We start from the raw sequence: 17973 nt of genomic DNA on the forward strand, positions 1-17973 counted from the left end.
TATTCGCATGATAAATCAGTTGGGATGGGGATTGCAAGAAGTGCTAAGCCTCCCAAAACGAGCCCGGGTTCAAACCATAAACGGGCTTGGTGTAACGTGTGGAGGAAGCTGTTAGGTTCTCCCTGGTGCAACTGCTGGAATACCTGGAACAACCAATGGGCCCCTGTTAGCATGAGATTTTGGTGAGATTCTCTCCTAATCCCAGAGCAACACAACGGCCTTCCTCTCCTAGCTAATCTGTGGGTCTACACAGATATCCTGCCTTGAAGTCTGGAGGTTCCAAAGCTGTGACAGCCCATAAAAAAATAAACTGGGTCTGTGGTTATGCTCGATTGCTTTCAAACCTAGTTAGGGTGTGGTGGCTGGTATTACTGGGGCTGCAAATGTTTGCAACCTTGCCTGGAAGCAAATTCTGTTCAGTACAGGTAGTCCTCTACTTACGACCACAATTGAGAGACATTTGTTAAGTGTGTTTTGGCCCCATTTTACGACCTCTCTTGCCACATTGTTAAGTGAACCCAAAACACAAAAATACATCAGAGCTTTCATTCAATTATATATATTTATGAGCTAATTGGAGATAATTGGACTTATATCGGTGTGAGATATATATATATATCTCACACCGATAGAAGTCCAATTAACTCCAATTAGCTCATAAATTCTTTTTTTTTTTATAAAGTTGTATTGATATTTTTTTAACAGAATTCAATAGTAATCACTCAACAAAAACGTGTTGTCTGAGTATCTTATTCACTAATACAAATTCAGTTCCTAATCCCTAAATCTTTTCTCTAACCGTTGATAAAATAACTCTCTATGTGGTGCTGTGATATCACTGATCTTTTTTCTGTTTTCTCTTTTGATTCCCCTTTGTGTTTTTTCTTCCTCCTCCTCCTCCTCCTCCTCCTCCTCCTCCTCCTCCCTTTCTCTTGCTGTCTGGATTTCAGAAATCTCGTAAGGTAAAGAGATAAGTATAATGACCCTCTCATCCCCATCTCCTTTCCATCACGATCAATCATTATTTTTTTTTGCTTCCCCATCCCAACACCAATAATAGTAATATAGGTTATCATCCCCCTCTTTTTTTCCCCATTGTACAACCACCTCTTTTAGCATAGATGCTTCCTTTTTTCTAGTTAAAAGAGTGCCATCCTCATCCAGAATAATTAGTTTTGTGTGGCTTCTACTCCCTTTTCCTTTCCCAAGTTTGAGCCATTTTCCATCATTAATTCTTTTACCCATTAGATAGTTCCCTTTTAACCCGGTGAATTTGAAACCGCGGGTGGTGCCTTTGATATGGGGGCAAAATAAGGGTTCATTAAACCACGGCTTGTGGTTGGGGAAGCTGGAACCGTCCTTTTTTTCTCCCTTGCCACAATAGTTGCACTGGTTCTCAACATTAGATTTGATTAAAATATCTCTTAGCAGGACTGAAAATGTCTCTAGCCAGGACCAGATTAAATCTCTAATAAGCTGTTGGTCTTGCAGCTGTAATGAGCTAACCCCTTCTTAAAACCAACTTTGATTGGCACCGTTTTTCTGTGGGTTAACAAAATATTAAAGAACCTGTGGAGCTAGTTTATTGCTAAATTGGTTTGCTGAGGATACATCCCATCCCTTCCTACAACGTGGTCTAATCAACCATCCAGTTAAAGGTAGCCATAAAGGTCCTGTCCTCCACGAAAACTGTACTGCACTGTCATAAATGTGTTCATCTTCGAGGCGATCCAGAGAAGATTTTCTCGTAGTGGGTAGGTGCCTTCCTTCCAATCTTTGTGGCCTCCGTTCTCAGAGATTTTTTTTCCCCTCCCCTTTTATCCAGTTGCCCCACACCTCGCTGAATTTAAAGGAACCCCTCTATGTGGGGGGAGCACCAGACTTCAGCAAACTGGCCCGGGCTGCTGCGGTGTCTGCTAGCTTTGACGGAGCCATCCAGAAGGTATGGAACGGTCTTCCTGGTTAGTTGTCTCCAAAATGGGTCCTGTGGATTTGGGGTTGGTTGTTTGAGAAGGGAGATGTTCATGGGGATTGATAGCTTCACAGTGCACAGTGGTGTCCCCCCCCCCACAAATCTTGCATCAAATGTAAGGTCTCCAGCCTTGGAGAGACAGTTGGACTAGAAGACCTACAAATATACAACTCCGTTTTACTAGTGAATGCTTCAAAATGTTAGTCTCGGGAAAGCAAAAAAACCCTCTCCACTCCTAGATAATATTCCAGTTCAATGCTTCTCTTGGTTTTGAAGGGAATTGTACCTGGAAGGCAAGGCTGCCTTTTTTGATCCCTGGGGTGGGACTTGAAGGCTATCTTGGGTGGCCTTCTGAGAACTTGTTCCCAGAAAGAAGTAGATTGAAAATGGCGGATCTTTAGTTTTTCTGGCTACTGGAGAACTACACCTTTGAAGAGATACGACAAATACTGGGTGGAGAACGCAGGGATTTGTGTTCTGTAGCCATGGAAAAGTTAAAATGGATTCCTGGATGGAAAGAGAATCCTTAGGAAAATAAAACCTGATGAGAAAAAAGCAACCACTGATTAGGTTTAGCGCTGAGAAGGATCCAGTGGGTTCCTTGCTGTAAGGAGGACTGGATCCCACGGGTAGGACAGTTTTCAGTTGAATGGTAGGAGGACGTTTTTGATGGTAAGAAGTACTTGAGAAGGAAATCGTTCACTAGAAAGATGGTGGTTTGGTCCTTCAGAAGCTCATCAGATGTTGGTTGAAAGTTCTCTTCTTCGGGACATCATTGCATTAGACCAGACATCTCCTTCCTACAATCCTTTAGGACCGTATGGGATAGCAGCTTCCATAACTACCACCCAGTAGGGTCATTAGCCATGCTAGCTGAGAATTATGGGAATTCCACCAGGAAGGCCCCAATCTGAGTGAGGTTGGCTTCTTTAATCCCTGGGGTGGGACTTGGCAGTCTGCTAGTCTCTTTTTTAAAATTCTGTCATTAAAACCCTAATCTTTCCTTCCTTCCTTCTCTCCAATGGCTCAGATTTCCATCAAAGGGATCCCCGTCCTGAAGGAGGAGAACATCCGCAGCGCCGTTGAGATTTCTTCTTTCCGCTCTCATCCCTGCACTCAGAAGCCCAGCCCTTGCCAGAACAGGGGGACCTGCAAACCCCGCCTGGAGGGCTACGAATGCACCTGCCCCAGAGGCTTCTTCGGGACCCACTGCGAGAAAGGTGAGGCTGGGTAGGCAGAGAAAACGGCTGTGGACCCGGGAAGGAGATCTCAACCCACTCTTCCACAGCCAGTTCGATCCTTGATGGTGCAGAACGGGTAGAACGCCTTCCCCAACCTGGTTGGTGCCCCCCAGGACAGCTCAAGGGGCTTCTTTCTGCTGAATCCCAGTTTGGGTCTAGGGAACCCCAAGAGCAGTGGTTAGAATGCAGTATTGCGGGTTCACTCTGCCGACTGCCGGCAGTTCGATTCTCAGTTGACTCAGCCTTCCATCCTTCCGAGGTCAATAAAATGAAGACCCAGATTGTTGGGGGGCCCTGTAAATTGCCCAGAGAGGGCTCTAAAAGCACCATGAAGCGGTATATAAGTTTAAGTGCTATTGTATATAAGTATATATAATTGTCTTGTATACTTATATATACTTATTTGTTAAGTATATATAAGTATATAAATCTAAATGCTTCTCAAGACAGGCTGGAACTGGGATTTTGAGGCAGGATACATTCCAGCCTGAAACGATCAAAATTCTGGACCTTCTCCCCCCTCTCCCCAATTGCCCCCCTCCCTCCCAAAGCTGAGACACAAAACTTGCTGAGATTCTGCTGAGACGCAGCACCTCCTGGCTGGGGATTATGGGGGGTCTGTTCTCAGGGTTTGCTTCCCTCCCTGCAGTCCTCACCGAGAAGGCAGCTGGAGACTCGGAAGCAGTCGCCTTTGACGGCAGGACCTACATAGAATACCACAATGCTGTTACCAAGAGGTAATGACTGGGAGGGGGGGGGATTTGGGGAGACCGAAGAGGTTAAAACAAAGAGAGGAGCCTGACTTTAAAATCTGGCCATGGGGAAGGAGCCCCGTTTCGTACAGGCCCACCTCCCTCGGGTAGAGCTGGACCACGAGTCCCACCGACTTTTTGCCAAGCAAAGTTTCTCAAGCTTGACAACTTGAAGACGGGAGGACAACTCCCAGAATTCCCCAGCCAGGAACACAGTCTTGGAGCGAAGAATTGGGAGTCCTTCCATTCATCGATTCAGTGACCGAAATCTGGAGGGGGGCTAATCCCTTCTCCCTCCACCCCTTCGTTCTTTGCCACCTTCCCTGCGTCCTAAGCAAGGGACCCAAAGCAGAAAGTTCGTTCCCAGCTCAAAACCTTGAGGGCAACAAAACTCAGCCTGTAGGATATTTTTTTTTGGGGGGGAAGGAATCTCCCCCAGTTTTTTTTTATCTGCAACACCCTCTTCAGAAGCTCCCGTGCAGAGTTCGAAAGCCGTGTTCTTTCCCCTACGCCCATTTTTAGCACGTGCACTTTGCAGATACACTGCCCCTCCAGAGGGATGCTCCATTCAGCTCATCCAACCTATTGTGTCTGCCCACTTGTGTGTGTGTGTGTGTGTTTCTGTATGTCTCGTTCTTGGCTGATTTAATTATTCTCCAATCCCACCCAGGATGTCTTAGCTCTCCTGGCCTTTGGAGACTCCGCTTACAATTCTCCCCTTCCAGAGTCCCTTTGGCGAACGAGATATGTTGTTGCTTTTTTTTCCCTTCCTTCCTTCCTTCTTTCCTTCCTTCCTTCCTTCCTTCCTTCCTTCCTTCCTTCCTTCCTTCCTTCCTTCCTTCCTTCCTTCCTTCCTTCCCTTCTCTCTGTCCTCAACCACCTTTGTGTTTTTGTTTCGTTTGCAAGCCAACTGACCAATGAGATACCAGCGTAAGTAAAACGTCTTCCTCGCTCGCGCCTCCGTTTCCATCACTTTCCCACACCCGCCATCCTTCCGCTTGCCGATCCATCCTTTCCGCCTCTCCCCACCAAGGGCTTCTTGAGAAATTAACCCAGGAAGACCTAGCAGGTTGTCCACCTCTTTACTTAAATCCAGGACACTTTTACAAGTCCTTCTGTCCTTCCTTTGGGCCACGGAGTTAGAGCTAGCTATTTTGAGTGTAACCTGTGCGGTGCTTGAGCTTCGTGATTTTCTTGCAGACATTTCATTACCAAACTAAGTAACATAATCAGTGCTAGTAGGGGGTGGGGGGTCTGCTCTCGTCTTATGTAGCACAAGCACTGGTGTTGTTACCTAGTTTGGTAATGAAACATCTGCAGGAAAACCACCCAGCTCAGAGAGCACCAAGGACCCCACAGCCATTGTCCTCCTCCTCCACCTTCCTCCTCCTCCCACACCCCACTCCTTTCTAGCACTGATGATGTTACCTAGTTGGGTAATGAAACATCTACAGGAAAACCACCCAGCTCAGAGAGCACCAAGGACCCCACAGTTCAACCTCTGAGCTACACGTATTCTCTTCGGTCAGTTCATTTGACTTTCCACTTGCATCCCTTCTCTCCACCCCCCACCCCCCACCCCCCAGCTCTCCTTTCGTTTAACCCTCATCCACCCTAACCCAAGACTGAAGTCACCTTATGAGTTGTTACGATGCCTAATTTCCCATTGCTTGTTCCGCTGATTACAGTAATTCCTCGATGGTGTAAATAATTCGGAAGTTTCTCCCCGCCGCGCATACATCAGGGCTGGGCTAAACGGTTCCAGATCTGAACTGCTTTCGATTCGGAACAACACATTTCAAGCTTGAAAGGGTTATTTCAAGCCCGAAATCAGTTGTTCTGCATTTCAGACACGTTGTTGGGCATTGTGTAGAAAGTTTTGCCTCCACAAAACGTTTGGCACACCCAGGTGCCCAGTGGAAGTATGGCTTTTTCTCAGATCTGTATCTGGAAAAGGCCAGCAGGATGGCCGGGGTTTCATTAGGGACTAGCCGCTTTTTCCACCTTGATCGGTTCATATTTTATCCCGGTGCTTAATGCATGCCTCCACTTTCTTTCTGCTTCTAAGTCCCGATGCTTTGGATTATCATCTGGACCTCAGGTGAGTCTTGTTCCGGAGCAGGTGTGCTTGTACCTTGCATCCAGATCTCGCTGTTCCCTTTTTTTTTTTTTTTTTCATTTTGACATTCGGCTTGGCTCTCTTCTGCATGCTTTCGCCTATTTCTTACAGGTTCACCTCCTTGAGTTATTTGCTATATTTCTCCTTGGAAGCAGAGATAGGCCAGGATGAAAAATCCAGTTGAACGGGCTGGAGGGTTCACCCAGAGCGGAGTATCTCTGCTTCCTAAGAGTCGAGAACAAGGTCAAGCCGTGTTTGACCAGCAAAACCAAGCCCTAGTCATCCAGATCTTGGTTATTCTCATTTTTCAGGCTGGCTCTCGAAGGCATAACAAGCTTTGAGAGGTCCACAAGCTCCCATAAAGAAACGGACAAATTTTGATTCAATTTTTCACCGTTCTTAACGTAGGTCCCTTCTGTTAATCAAGGTTATTCCATCTAACCACAGAATCTAGGCCTCAGTTTCCCCAATTCCAGCGGACCTGGATGCTAAAATCATCCCTGCAGAAAGATTCAACTCTAAATGTGGATTTTACCAATCTGCCTCCCTCCCTCGCATCTAGCCAATTAATGATTAATCTGGTCCATTAATTGTCAATTCCAGACAGATTAGTTTAGGATGTGGCCACAGTCAGTGGAAGCAACCAGTTTTGCAGTGTTTTTTTCGGGGGGGGGGGGTTGTTGATTTCGATAATCTTAAGTTGCAAAACAAAACAAAGTTTTTTTTAAAAAAGTGCCAACTTGGAGCTGGCAGCCGCTGAGGCTGCTATAAAAGAAGCAATTTTAATTTAGGCAATTCCTAATTGTGTCGCGCAGATGAGATAAAGAAAAGGACAGATCTATCTTAGCCAGAAAACAGGCAGTGAGGGGAAATTCAAGTATGTAGGGTTTTTTTTTTCCTGGATTGTAGCTGATAACAGAAGCAATGGAGGCTTCTGTAGCAGTTCCAAATCTTATCATGCTGTTACCTCAAGTAGTGTTTTAAGACTAATGCTGATTAAACCCCAGGATTAAAAACCAGGATCCTTTATAGGGCCTGAAGGCAGATTCCTTTCTCTGTAGGCTGTTCCTCAGCATCTGGTGTCCTTGGGATATACTGCCTCTGAACATGGAGGCTCCACTTATTTGTACTTGCCTCCTCCTCTCGAGTAACATTGGAAAGGTGGCAATTTCAACTCCCTATTTTTAAACCGCCAATTTCCTCTTTTCATCTCAAAAATAGTTTTTGCTCGGAACGATCCGTTTCTCTTCCCCCCCCCCGGGTCCAGGAGGGGAAATGGTGTCCTCGCAGTCCCGTGTTGTGATGTCTCTCGTCTTGTGTGGATGTGTGTATTATCCGTGTGTACATTGTGCTCTGTGACAGTGGAACGCTTTAAACTCTGTAGCTGGGGGTGTTGATTTTCTCTGCTTCCATCAAACCCCTCTCAAGCCGAAGAGAGATCTTGGCTGGGAATAAACCGGATCTAAGAGAAGTTTGATTCTGGTTAGTTGGTCGTCTCACTTGGTGCTTCAGAAGCTGCAGTGTCCCCAAGATCTAGAATTGCAGAAATGTACAGTTCAGCCTTTCAAAAAATAAAATAACAAGGAGGGCGGGCAACGTTAACTTCCTACCATTTAAAGGGAGTACTCAACTTATGACTCACTTAATGCTAAGTGAGACATTTGTTAAGTGAGTTTTGCCCCATTTTACGACTCTTCTCGCCACCCTTGTTAAGAGAAACCCTGCAGCTGTTAAGTTAGTGACATAGCTGTTAAGTGACTCCGGCTTCCCCATTGACTTCGATCATCAGAAAGTCACAAAGGGGGAGTCACGTGACCCCCAGGGACCCTGCCGCCGTCATAAACGTGAGCCAGTTGCCAGGCATCTGAATTTTGATCACGTGACCGCGGAGGATGCTGCTGCAATGGTCGTTAAGAGTGAAAAAAAACGGTCCTCGCTCACTTTTTTCCAGTGCTGTTATAACCCCCGAACGGTCACTGATAATGAACCGTTGCAAGTCGAGGACTGCCTGTAGCGCCGTATGACCCAGCTTAAGTTCCAAGTCGTATTAGAACTAGGATTCACCCATCCCATGAAGCTGCAGTTGGTTTAATCTGAACTCAACCCTAATCCGTCGGGATTGCACATCCTAAACCAGGGGTGTCAAACTGCCCGGCCCGCAGGGTTGGATGCGTTACGCCGAAACCACACTCACCCCATTGCCAGCAAGTCCCAATACGTCGCGACAAGTCACGTGACGTGGCGAGTTGTACACCCTTGTCCTAAACCGTCAACCGCAAAACGTAGGGTTGTTGAGAACCAAAATTCGGCACGTGGTTTACAGCCAGACATAAGCAAGCTGGCAACTTAGCCGTTGGGAGAGGCCAAGAGGTCATCTGGTCTGGATGGAGTTGGGGCTCTTTGGGTAAGCTCCAAAGGGGGGACTCTCTCTCTGCTTCCTGAATTTGACTTCTCCTTTCCATCCCAATGCAGCGAGAAGGCCCTGCAGTCCAACTACTTTGAGCTCAGCATCAAAACCGAAGCCACCCAGGGCCTCATCCTGTGGAGTGGGAAAGGTCTGGATCGATCGGACTACATCGCTTTGGCCATCGTGGACGGCCGGGTCCAAATGACCTACGACCTGGGCTCTAAACCCGTCATCCTGCGGTCTACCGTCCCGGTCAACACGAACCAGTGGATTCAGATCAAAGCGTCCAGGTGGGGGGGGGGGGGAATCACAGTCTCATCTGTTCTTTTGGCCAAGTTTGATCAACACTAGAAGAAGGATCATAGCTTAAAGTCCCTTGACCAGGCCTGACTGTCAGGCCAAAGAAAGTACAAAGAGCTGGGGTCTTCCTTAGATGTAGGAATAACTTTGAGGAATGGGAGGCAGACCCCAGCAAAAACCACCATCAAAGAAAAGAAATTTGAGTCCAAGACAGAAATAACAGTTTGAAAAAGTGTCTCGGGCTTGACTTTCCCTTAGATCTCCCAGAGATAAAGGGGAGGGGGAGGGGAAATAATATATTAAGATTTGCAAGGTTGTCTGACTGCAATCCAACATTTCTCAATCTCCGCCACTTTGACTGGACTCCGATTCCCAGAATTCCCCAGCCAGCTGCCAAGTTGCCCCAGATGAGAAACACCCGATTGAACCGAGTCCTTCGGGAGATTGGAACCCAGAACTCCTGTCTCCATCTTGGCCCTTTAGTTGCGTTCGTACTACAGCTGGTTTTGTCCTGGTTTGGGTTGTTTTGAGACACCCACTTCGTAGCCTTATTTATCCGCCAGAGAAACCACTGCTGTCGAAACAAAACTGCTCAAGTCAATCCAGGAAATTGATATTTTTTTTCCCCCTTTAAAAAAAAAGTCCCCATCTGTGATGTTCCCCAGGCCCCCCATCCCCGGCCTTCCACAATCTGGAGTGAAACCAGAGATGTGTGAAAAACAGTGGCCAAAATGGAGCTGTTGCACCACCAACAACAAAGGCATTTCGCTGTCTTGCCTGGACACGTCTCGTCCTTCACATCCCCTTGGATCTCAGAGGCATCAACCGGTCACCTCTGGCCTTGCGGTCACTCCAGCCCCCCCTCGATATAAATAAAGATCACGCAAGAGCAAGGAGCCAATGGAAGAGCGAGCCCTGGCCCCCGCAAAATGGGACTTTCCCCTTGTGACCTCTTTTAGGATCACAGCAAGTCTAGGCAAGTATCTGGAGGGCGGCGGTTCGCTGCCAGATGAGTCAGCCAAGCGCTGACATCGATGACCCAACTTCTAGAATGACACTTGGCGATCAAATCGCATTTCATACCCAAAACAAAACAAAAAAACCCAGGCATTTAGCCAGCAGGGAAAAGGGGAAGGATTTTCTGGAGTCAAAGAAGGACAAACTCAAAACGAACTAAGTTCTCTCAAGTTCTTTTCCAGTCCCGAGAGTCTCCCATTAAATAGAGAGCAACCGAAGGAAGTAACCCAGTAACTCATTGGAAACAGCACTACTTTGCCCCATTTGGGGCTTCCCCCCCCCCCATCTTAGTGAAAGAAATAACATCTCACACCCCCAATGGAAAGTCAGGAGGTCAAACCTCCACCCTGAGGTGCTATCTTTCCATAAGCAGGCTAATTCGGTCGAGGGAGGGCATTCAGGCATAAAGCATGCATCCTCCTTGAAAGCCAGCGTTGACCCATGCAGGCACCAGGCAGAGAGGATCAGATTGGGAAACCTAATGTGTGTGTGTGTGTGTGTGTGTGTGTTGGGGGTTGGTGAGTGTTCAAGAGGGGTGGCAGACTTAATCCCAGTAAAGCTCTTTTGACATTCAGTGCCCTAAGGGAATAATGTTCATGGCTGCCATTGAAACTCCTGCTAAAAATCTCTCTTCTCCATCCGTGAGAGGATGTCCTGAGATGCTCTACCGACATCTTAGCTGTCGCTGCAGAGTGGTCAAATTTTGCCCGTTGTTACCAACTTGGACTTCCAGAAGAAAGACTAGATCAGGGGTCTTCAAACTTGGCCCTTTTATGACTTGTGGACTTCACTGGCTGAGGAATTCTGGGAGCTGAAGTCCACAAGTCATAAAAGGGCCAACTTTGAAGACCCCTGGAATAGAGAGTAATCGTGGAAATGATGATTGTGCACAGTTGCCAACCTTCCTAGACTTGGTTAACATCTGGAGAGCCTCAACACGGAGAAGGTTGGTCTTGTAGGAACGTCCGATGAGACCTTCCAATGCATTGCCTTGTGTTTCCCCTCTTCCGGCAGAGTCCATCGAGATGGGTCCCTACAAGTCGGCAACGAGTCTCCCGTCATGGGTTCCTCTCCTCTGGGAGCTACCCAGCTGGACACCGATGGGGCCCTTTGGCTGGGTGAGTCCACGAGTGTGACCCCATCACCCCAGCTTGACCTTGGCAGTGTCTTCTAAAGAACTCAGCCGTCTTAATACACAGACCTTCTCCAGGACGTGGGTTGGGTTCACCAGGCGGGAGGGAGCCTCCCTCGGCTTTGAAATCTCGCGAGACCGTCTCCCGGTCATCGCTGAAAGAACCTGGGAGATCCAGACATGGTGGGTTAGCACGGAGCTGGGCCTTCCGTCTTTACCCTTCCTCTCCACCCTCTTTCCACAGGTGGGTTGGAGAAGCTCGGCGTGGCCCACAAGCTTCCCAAATCCTTCCTCACCGGCTTCGTTGGCTGCCTACGAGACGTGGTGGTGGACCGCCAGGAACTCCATCTGGTGGAGGACGCTTTGAACAACCCCGCCATATCACACTGCGCGGCCCAATGAAGACACACCCTGCCTCTCTTTTTTTCTCTTCCCTCCGCCTGGCTATTGCTGTAATTATTTTCTATTTTTGTAAAACTTCTTGCTTTTTTATATTTTGGGAAGGGGGAGGGAGAGGAAGAGGGGGGATAGCAGTGAGACGAGGAGGAGGAGGAGGAGGAAGAAGAAGACGAGAAGGATCACGAGAGGAACATTCTTTTCGTTTACTGTTTGTTTGCCGCATTATCTCGCCCATCGGACTCACGAGGAGCCAAGACTCCGTTTTTAAAAACCCGGCAAAGCTTCGGAATGTGACCAAGGAACAAAGTTGCCCTTTTTTGCTTCCCGGGTGTGTGTGTGGGGTGTGTGTGTCACTCTCCACTGTAAATGTCACTCATACTTGAAGTCATTCTTTTTATTATTATTATTATTATTATTATTTTTAATCAGGTTTATTATTTGTTTTGGCTGACACCAACAACACTAAGGGGGAAAACTGAAGACCACGGATAAAAAGTTGTCCGAGCCACGGCATCTCTGAAGAAAGGAACAGCCACCACCCTACGAACTGGAGGGGGGGTGGATTTCTCACATACACAGACACACACACACACACACACACACACCAAATAAGCCAACAGGGACTCCCTGCAGAAGTCTAAGAGAAATTGGACTCGAGTTTTTACCCCGAAGCCCTTCGGTCTTAACTAGGCTCCATATGATCTTCTCGTGCTCCCCGTTAGAACGACCGAACTGTGTTTTTGTGTATCTGTACGTAGGTGTGTGTCCACACACACACACCAATCCTTTGTCCTCTTTTGACAGAAGCCACAGGAGATGTAGCTCTTGGTAGCAGTGGTGAGAAAAACAGCTTTTCCAGAGAGATGCAGGATAGGAAGGATGATCAGATGGTCTTGGAGAGGTAGGCAAAGGAATTGGGGAAGAGTTAAAACCCGGGTTGTGGGTAGCCTGGTGATCACACAGCATTCCTTAAACCTCCGAGGAAACGAGCTTACATTTCTGATCCAGAATCTTAAAACCTTCGAGGAAACGAGCGTACATTTCTGATCCAGAATTCATAATTCACCAAGAGAAGTAGCGATGGCTCAGGAAACTTGTTATCTGTAGCCCAGACACCAGCTCTTTGATAACTACCTAAGATCACGCCAAGCTGAGCCGATCACCCACCCAATACCTGCAAAATAAATTTTGGAGACATTTCAGAGCAGTAACCATGGTTAAGTTCAGGCAAGAGTGCCAGTTGTCCTGGTTGACTGGTCTTTATGGAAGAAAAAACATTTCAGAGGTTTAACCATGCCCTCCCCATCCTTTGGGAGGTGTCAGTCATGCCTAAAACTGAGTTCCCAGTTTTGACACACGTGTACATGCGCATGCCCATCCCGATTTGTTTCTCATGATTTCATCTATGACTCTTCGGGCAGGAAAAAAAAAAAAAGAAAATACATACCTATCTATCTTATCTATAAATATATACATATATATTTCTATGGTGTGATCTGTACAGGCAGAACTGAGTTGACTTGGTCACGCTCTTTGCCACATTCCAAACCCTATGGAGACGGTCTCCATTTTGGGCAGGAAACTGGGAACGGGACCCTCTTTCCCTTGGGACGTACCAAGCTGGCGTCCTTCACAGGAGGCGACCCCTTCCGCCACGGCTTTCCTACGACGTCCTGAATTGGATTGTGGAGGGAACTGGCAACTCCAGATCCGGTTGGGCTGGAAAGGTGGATTTGGAGCGTCAAATGTCTGTGTGTGTGTTTTTGTTCATATAACTTCCTGTTCCTTCTTGCGCCCTTGCTTGCCTCCGAGGCCTCTTTTCGCACCTTATTTTTAATCCAGCTTTTGCTCTCGGTTGAAACCGCCTCCCAACAAAGCTTGTGGCTCGCTCGGGTGGCTTAACTAGGACCAGACAGGGATCCTTCGGGATGCAGTTTGAATTTATTCCCTGCGGTCGCTCGACCCTCTCCGGAAAAACCCCCCAAACGGTTCCCAGGAATGATTGCAGCCATCGTAAAGGCGCTGAAAATAGGAAACTCTTCAGATTGCTGTACAGTCGTGTTTTTCAAACTAAGGAGACTTATTCGGACCCCCGAGAACAATTGATCAATGGGATGGCTTTTGCCTTCAGAAGCTGTGGAGGCTTTTTTAGAAGAGGATGGACAGCCAGTTCTCCAGAATAGTACAGGGTCTCCTGCCTGAGCCAGGGGGGTTGGACTAGAAGGCCTCCAAGGTCCCTTCCAACATTTATTCTGTAATTCCGTAAAATTGGATGGATTTTGGGGGCCCAGAATTTCCCCAGCCAACATTTTCCCCTTCTTTGAAAATGGCTGGAAAAAAAATCATTTTTTCCCCACTGATCCTCCAAGAGCTTCTGAGCAGGTTGCACACCGTCCTTTCCACCTGATGCCGTGCAGTTTAGTCCCAAGTCCAGGCCAGCTTGGCCGCAAAGCTGAATGTCAGGGTCCCAATTTGTTCCCCCCTCCCTCTCCTGGAGAACTAGGTACAGCTGGCCTCAGCATCTGGAATTTTAAGTGGATTTGGGGTGTTCTTCTTGATGGACTTGGAGGGGAATAATACCAGTGCAAAAACACAGCGGTTCTATTTCTCAATGTGGCCTTATTTTGTATCCCTGGACTCCAAGCTATCCCGCTTCCCGAGACCTGGGAACGCTAGGAAAGAGCCACATCCCTAAATGTGAAGGAACTGGGCCAGTTACCCTCAGCCAACTGTTAACTCTCCTCTGATTATCGGGGACCCCCTTTTACCGGTCTGGTCTCATTAACGTTGACGTTTCTGTGGTGCTAGGGGATAAACACAAGAAAACAGGACAGCCGTGTGTTTCAAACAAAAATAAACATTCAAAAAAAAAAAGGGGAGAAAAAGCATCTTCATGTTTCTTTCAAAGCAAGACAAGCTCCCAAGCTAACTTCCAGATGTTATTGGGGGGGGGGAGGATTTTTGGCTTCCAACACCTGCGGGAAATTTCCAGGAAAAGAAACTTCTAGGATGATCCTGAAATGTGGCACAGAATCTCTTGCCCTGCAGGGCCTTTTGCAACTCTGTTAAATGGAGCAATTTGCTGAACGTGGGGGGTATTTGGGAAGAGTCTTGTTTGGTCTCGAAGGAAGGGAAAGGGCTCCAGACTTTTTAAATAGATCCCATTTTTATTTGCACTTGGGGGGTTAATTGTGGCTTTGCCCCCATCTGGTTCCAGTGCCATGTTCAAGGAAGGAGAACAACTTGACTTTAATTCTTCCTCCTGTTATTTCCATCTCGTTAGCTCAAGGGGGGAAAAAAAATAGGGTTCGGAGGAAATAATTGTGTTTTGTCAGTGAAAATTCTGGGAAATGCTTCAAGAAATTGGATAGTGCCAAAAGCACCGGGATAAACGGCAACCTTTTGGATGCAACACAATTGCCTGTGGTTAACTGGACCCAGATTGACTTGACTCAGTTGGAGACCGTTTGTGGGTCCTTGTTGACTTTGCCGGGGTGCCGGTTGTGGTGGAATTAATAGAAATGTGGGAATGATAGACAAACATCCGAGGATGTTCACCCACATCCTTGGAGGGCTCCAATCCAAGAAGTGTCCAAGGCCGACAGCGTTCCTTGTCGTTCAACGTGGGTGCTAAAATAGGATTTCTCAAATTGTTTGGTCTCGTTTTGCACCCTTCATGTGTTCCTTTATCTGGCCAGGAGATTTTTGGCATCAGCTTTGCATATAGGCAATAGAGAGCATGTCAATTAAATCATTAGTTGGGGGGGAAAAACAATCCATGGTTTGGTGAAAAATATTATAGAAGGCCCCAGATTTGGTTTTGGTCATTTCTACATAGGGCTGGAGAATCTCCCTGGAGAATCTAGAGACAGATCGGTCGTCCTGCAGCTTCTTCTGTCCTCGCAGCTTACAAGCTAGCTCCCGAAGCCCTCTTCCAGGAGTGCAAAATTCCTGTGAATTTTGCTTCTCGATTCTCACGCCTCAACGGAGCCTCCGACTTCGCAGGTGGCTCGTTCTGAAGTTTCCTTATTTCCTAAACCCGGGTGGAGCCGGGGGATAAATCCGAGATCAAATCCCACTGGTGGCCGTGTTTGTGGAAAAATCCGTTTCCCCTAACAAAGGGTGCCTTGTACTACCAGCTTGTAACACCCAGCGCTCTTTTGTGATCAGTGACGCAGAGCGGAGTGGGGGAGAGGCGGGCAGCAGCTGGCCCCACTGGCATCAGATGAAAACATCTGGCTCATGCCGGGGCTAAATTTAAGGGGAACGGGCAGCAGGAGAAAATAAAACGGCCCATATCTCTGTTTTTTTGGCACAAAAGGCAAGTTTTGCAGTTGTCTCTGCCTTGGAAGGAAAAAGGAGACAAATTTCCCCTTCAACCTGTCTTAGACCTTTGTATCCAAAGCCGGGGGGCAAATGGACAGCATCCGAATTCGCGCTCTAGAAAAACACAGCAGGAAAGGAAGATGCGACGGGGAGGGAGAAGGAAAAACAAAACTCTGGCATAAAGTCTTCACGATAAATGAAGCAGCAGCCTGGGATGGGAAAAGGAAGGCTTCCAAATGGGCCGGCCAATAAAGTTGGTCTCCTTAAGTGAGATGTTACCCATTGAGGGGTGTCTCTCTGCATGAGTCACAGACCTGGGCTTGCTTCTCCAAGAAGCCTTGGTTTGGGCTGATGGATTGTTTGTGTCTGCCTTAAGTGCGTGAGGGTCACTTAACTAGGACCAGAGTTTGAAGGAGGCTGCCGTTGTCTCTCTGCATGGGTTTCTGCCCATCAGGTGCCCAATGCGAGCGGTTTAGTGTTCAAAACAGCCTATTTGGTGGCACTCCAAACACAAGAGAGAACAAGGCGGAAGTCCAGTGGGATCCCTTGCTCCGGACATTTTCCATAAAGCCCCGGGCAGTTCAATCTGCGTGACTCAGCTGCAAAAAATCAGAAAGTGATAAGAGAAAGGAGCTATTTTATTCTCTTCCTCTTTTAAGGAGGGGAAGAAAAAATGACTTTGGAGAAACAATGGAGCCTCAGTCTGGTCCCAAAACATTCCGAGGTCTCCGGGGCTGGTCTCTGGGGAGAGGTTTTAAGGCCTGGTCAGCAAGGAGGCATCCTGATGTCTCACGGCGACCAAACTGCCTTCTGAGCTCATGGCCGCCTCCCTTGTTGGGGTTCCCCTACAGTCCCACGCTTGCCTTAATATAGCTCCACCAGGTCCTTCGGAATCCCGTCCAAAGCTCACGAAAGGTGGGGACTTTCCGCCCCAAATGCGGCGGTTTGATTCAGACTGGGGTGGAAACATAATTCTCCCCGTGCCAAGTTATAATAATAATAATCTTATATATAAATGAAAATGTAAATGTTCGTTTGTTCAAAATCTTAAATCTCCGAAAGTTCTCCACCGATTGCTTTGAAATTTTTGACACAACGTTGCATTCGAATACGCGCGTGTTTTTATATATACCTACTATTATATGGATGTCACACCTGTGACAGGTAAAAACATGCTTTTTTTAAAAAAAACAGCGCCATCTGTTGGACGTAAAAGCAACACACGCTTTTACCAGACTGAGCCACAGCAACGCATGGCCGGGGACAGCTAGTAATAATAATAAGAATAAAAGTTGGAAGGGACCTTGGAGGTCATCTAGTCCAACCCCCTGCTCAGGCAGTGTGTGTGTGTGTGTGTCTCTCTCTTTTTTTAAAATAAATGCAAAATATCCTTTGCAGGGCGTGCAGGCGAGAATTCAGTAGTTAAGCTGCTTTGCTTCCCGGGCTTCTCCGGCGAAAAAGGATTTGGTTAGAAAGACCAGGATGAAAACTTCGGCTGGCTCGGCCGTCTGTCCGTCCATCATCAGTTCTGGGCTTGAGCAGAAGCGTGGAATATTTTTTTTTTTTTTAATCTCGGCTCGAAGACGGTTTCCAGCATCTACAGATCAGGTTAGAATCATAGGAAGGAATGGAATTCGTAGGAGTTAAATCAGGGCAGCTGTTGTTGTTTTTTTCCCCTCCCCAAAAAATACCTTGATTTCCCAGGAAATGGGTATGTGGTCCTTTTGGGACAGGGCTCCCCCGAAAGAGGGAACGGAATAAGACAGTAGTCGCCCCCTTTTTCAGAATTGGGATAAATAGCCTGGTTAAAAGGGAAGGAGGAGAGATTGGCTTCAGTGGTTTCCCCCAGAAGGATGGGCCTGAAAGGGCAGTAGCCAAGAGGGGCCAAATAGGCGGCAACAGGGGGGAGTGTGGGCTCCTGGGACAGGAGCAGGTCTGAATCATGCGAATGGCATCCAGGCCTATTGGTTTAAACGAGTGTTTCTCAATCAAAAATCACTTTAAGACGGGTGGACTTAAAGTTGAAGTCCACCCGCCTTAAAGTGGCTTTGATTGAGAAATACCGATTCACAAGAAGCTACAATCCAATCTGGTTCCATCCAAGTCCTAACTCCGGAAAGAGAAAAGGGAGAAGAAAAAAAACAGATTTATGCCCCCAAGTTGGACGTTTTTTGTAACCCGAAAAAGTTTGCCAGTGCCCCCCCTTTCTTGCTTTCTTGCTTTCCTTCCTTTCTTCTTCCCTCCTTTCTTTCTTTCCCAGTTCTTTCTTTCTTTCTTTCTTTCTTTCCCATTTCTTTCTTTCTTTCCC

The 17973-nt window shown here is 47.3% G+C and overlaps 1 protein-coding gene across 1 annotated transcript in view; it reads left to right on the plus strand.

Annotated features, from left to right (window-relative positions):
• The window catches only part of AGRN (agrin), a gene marked incomplete at its 5' end in the record, with an annotated part of 55297 nt that extends 43942 nt beyond the window's left edge, over positions 1 to 11355 (plus strand). Inside the window, 9 exons of the mRNA XM_029286565.1 lie at positions 951 to 962; positions 1826 to 1942; positions 3003 to 3192; positions 3863 to 3950; positions 4872 to 4895; positions 6034 to 6066; positions 8557 to 8781; positions 10823 to 10926; positions 11185 to 11355. Of these exons, the coding sequence (XP_029142398.1) occupies positions 951 to 962; positions 1826 to 1942; positions 3003 to 3192; positions 3863 to 3950; positions 4872 to 4895; positions 6034 to 6066; positions 8557 to 8781; positions 10823 to 10926; positions 11185 to 11342 (951 nt within the window). The remainder of the gene's footprint in view (positions 1 to 950; positions 963 to 1825; positions 1943 to 3002; positions 3193 to 3862; positions 3951 to 4871; positions 4896 to 6033; positions 6067 to 8556; positions 8782 to 10822; positions 10927 to 11184) is intronic.
• Between the last annotated feature and the right edge of the window lie 6618 nt (positions 11356 to 17973).

The sequence above is a fragment of the Protobothrops mucrosquamatus genome, unplaced genomic scaffold (assembly GCF_001527695.2).
Source record: "Protobothrops mucrosquamatus isolate PMUCROS unplaced genomic scaffold, P.Mucros_1.0 scaffold4088, whole genome shotgun sequence".
In the NCBI taxonomy this organism is placed as follows: Eukaryota; Metazoa; Chordata; class Lepidosauria; order Squamata; family Viperidae; genus Protobothrops; species Protobothrops mucrosquamatus.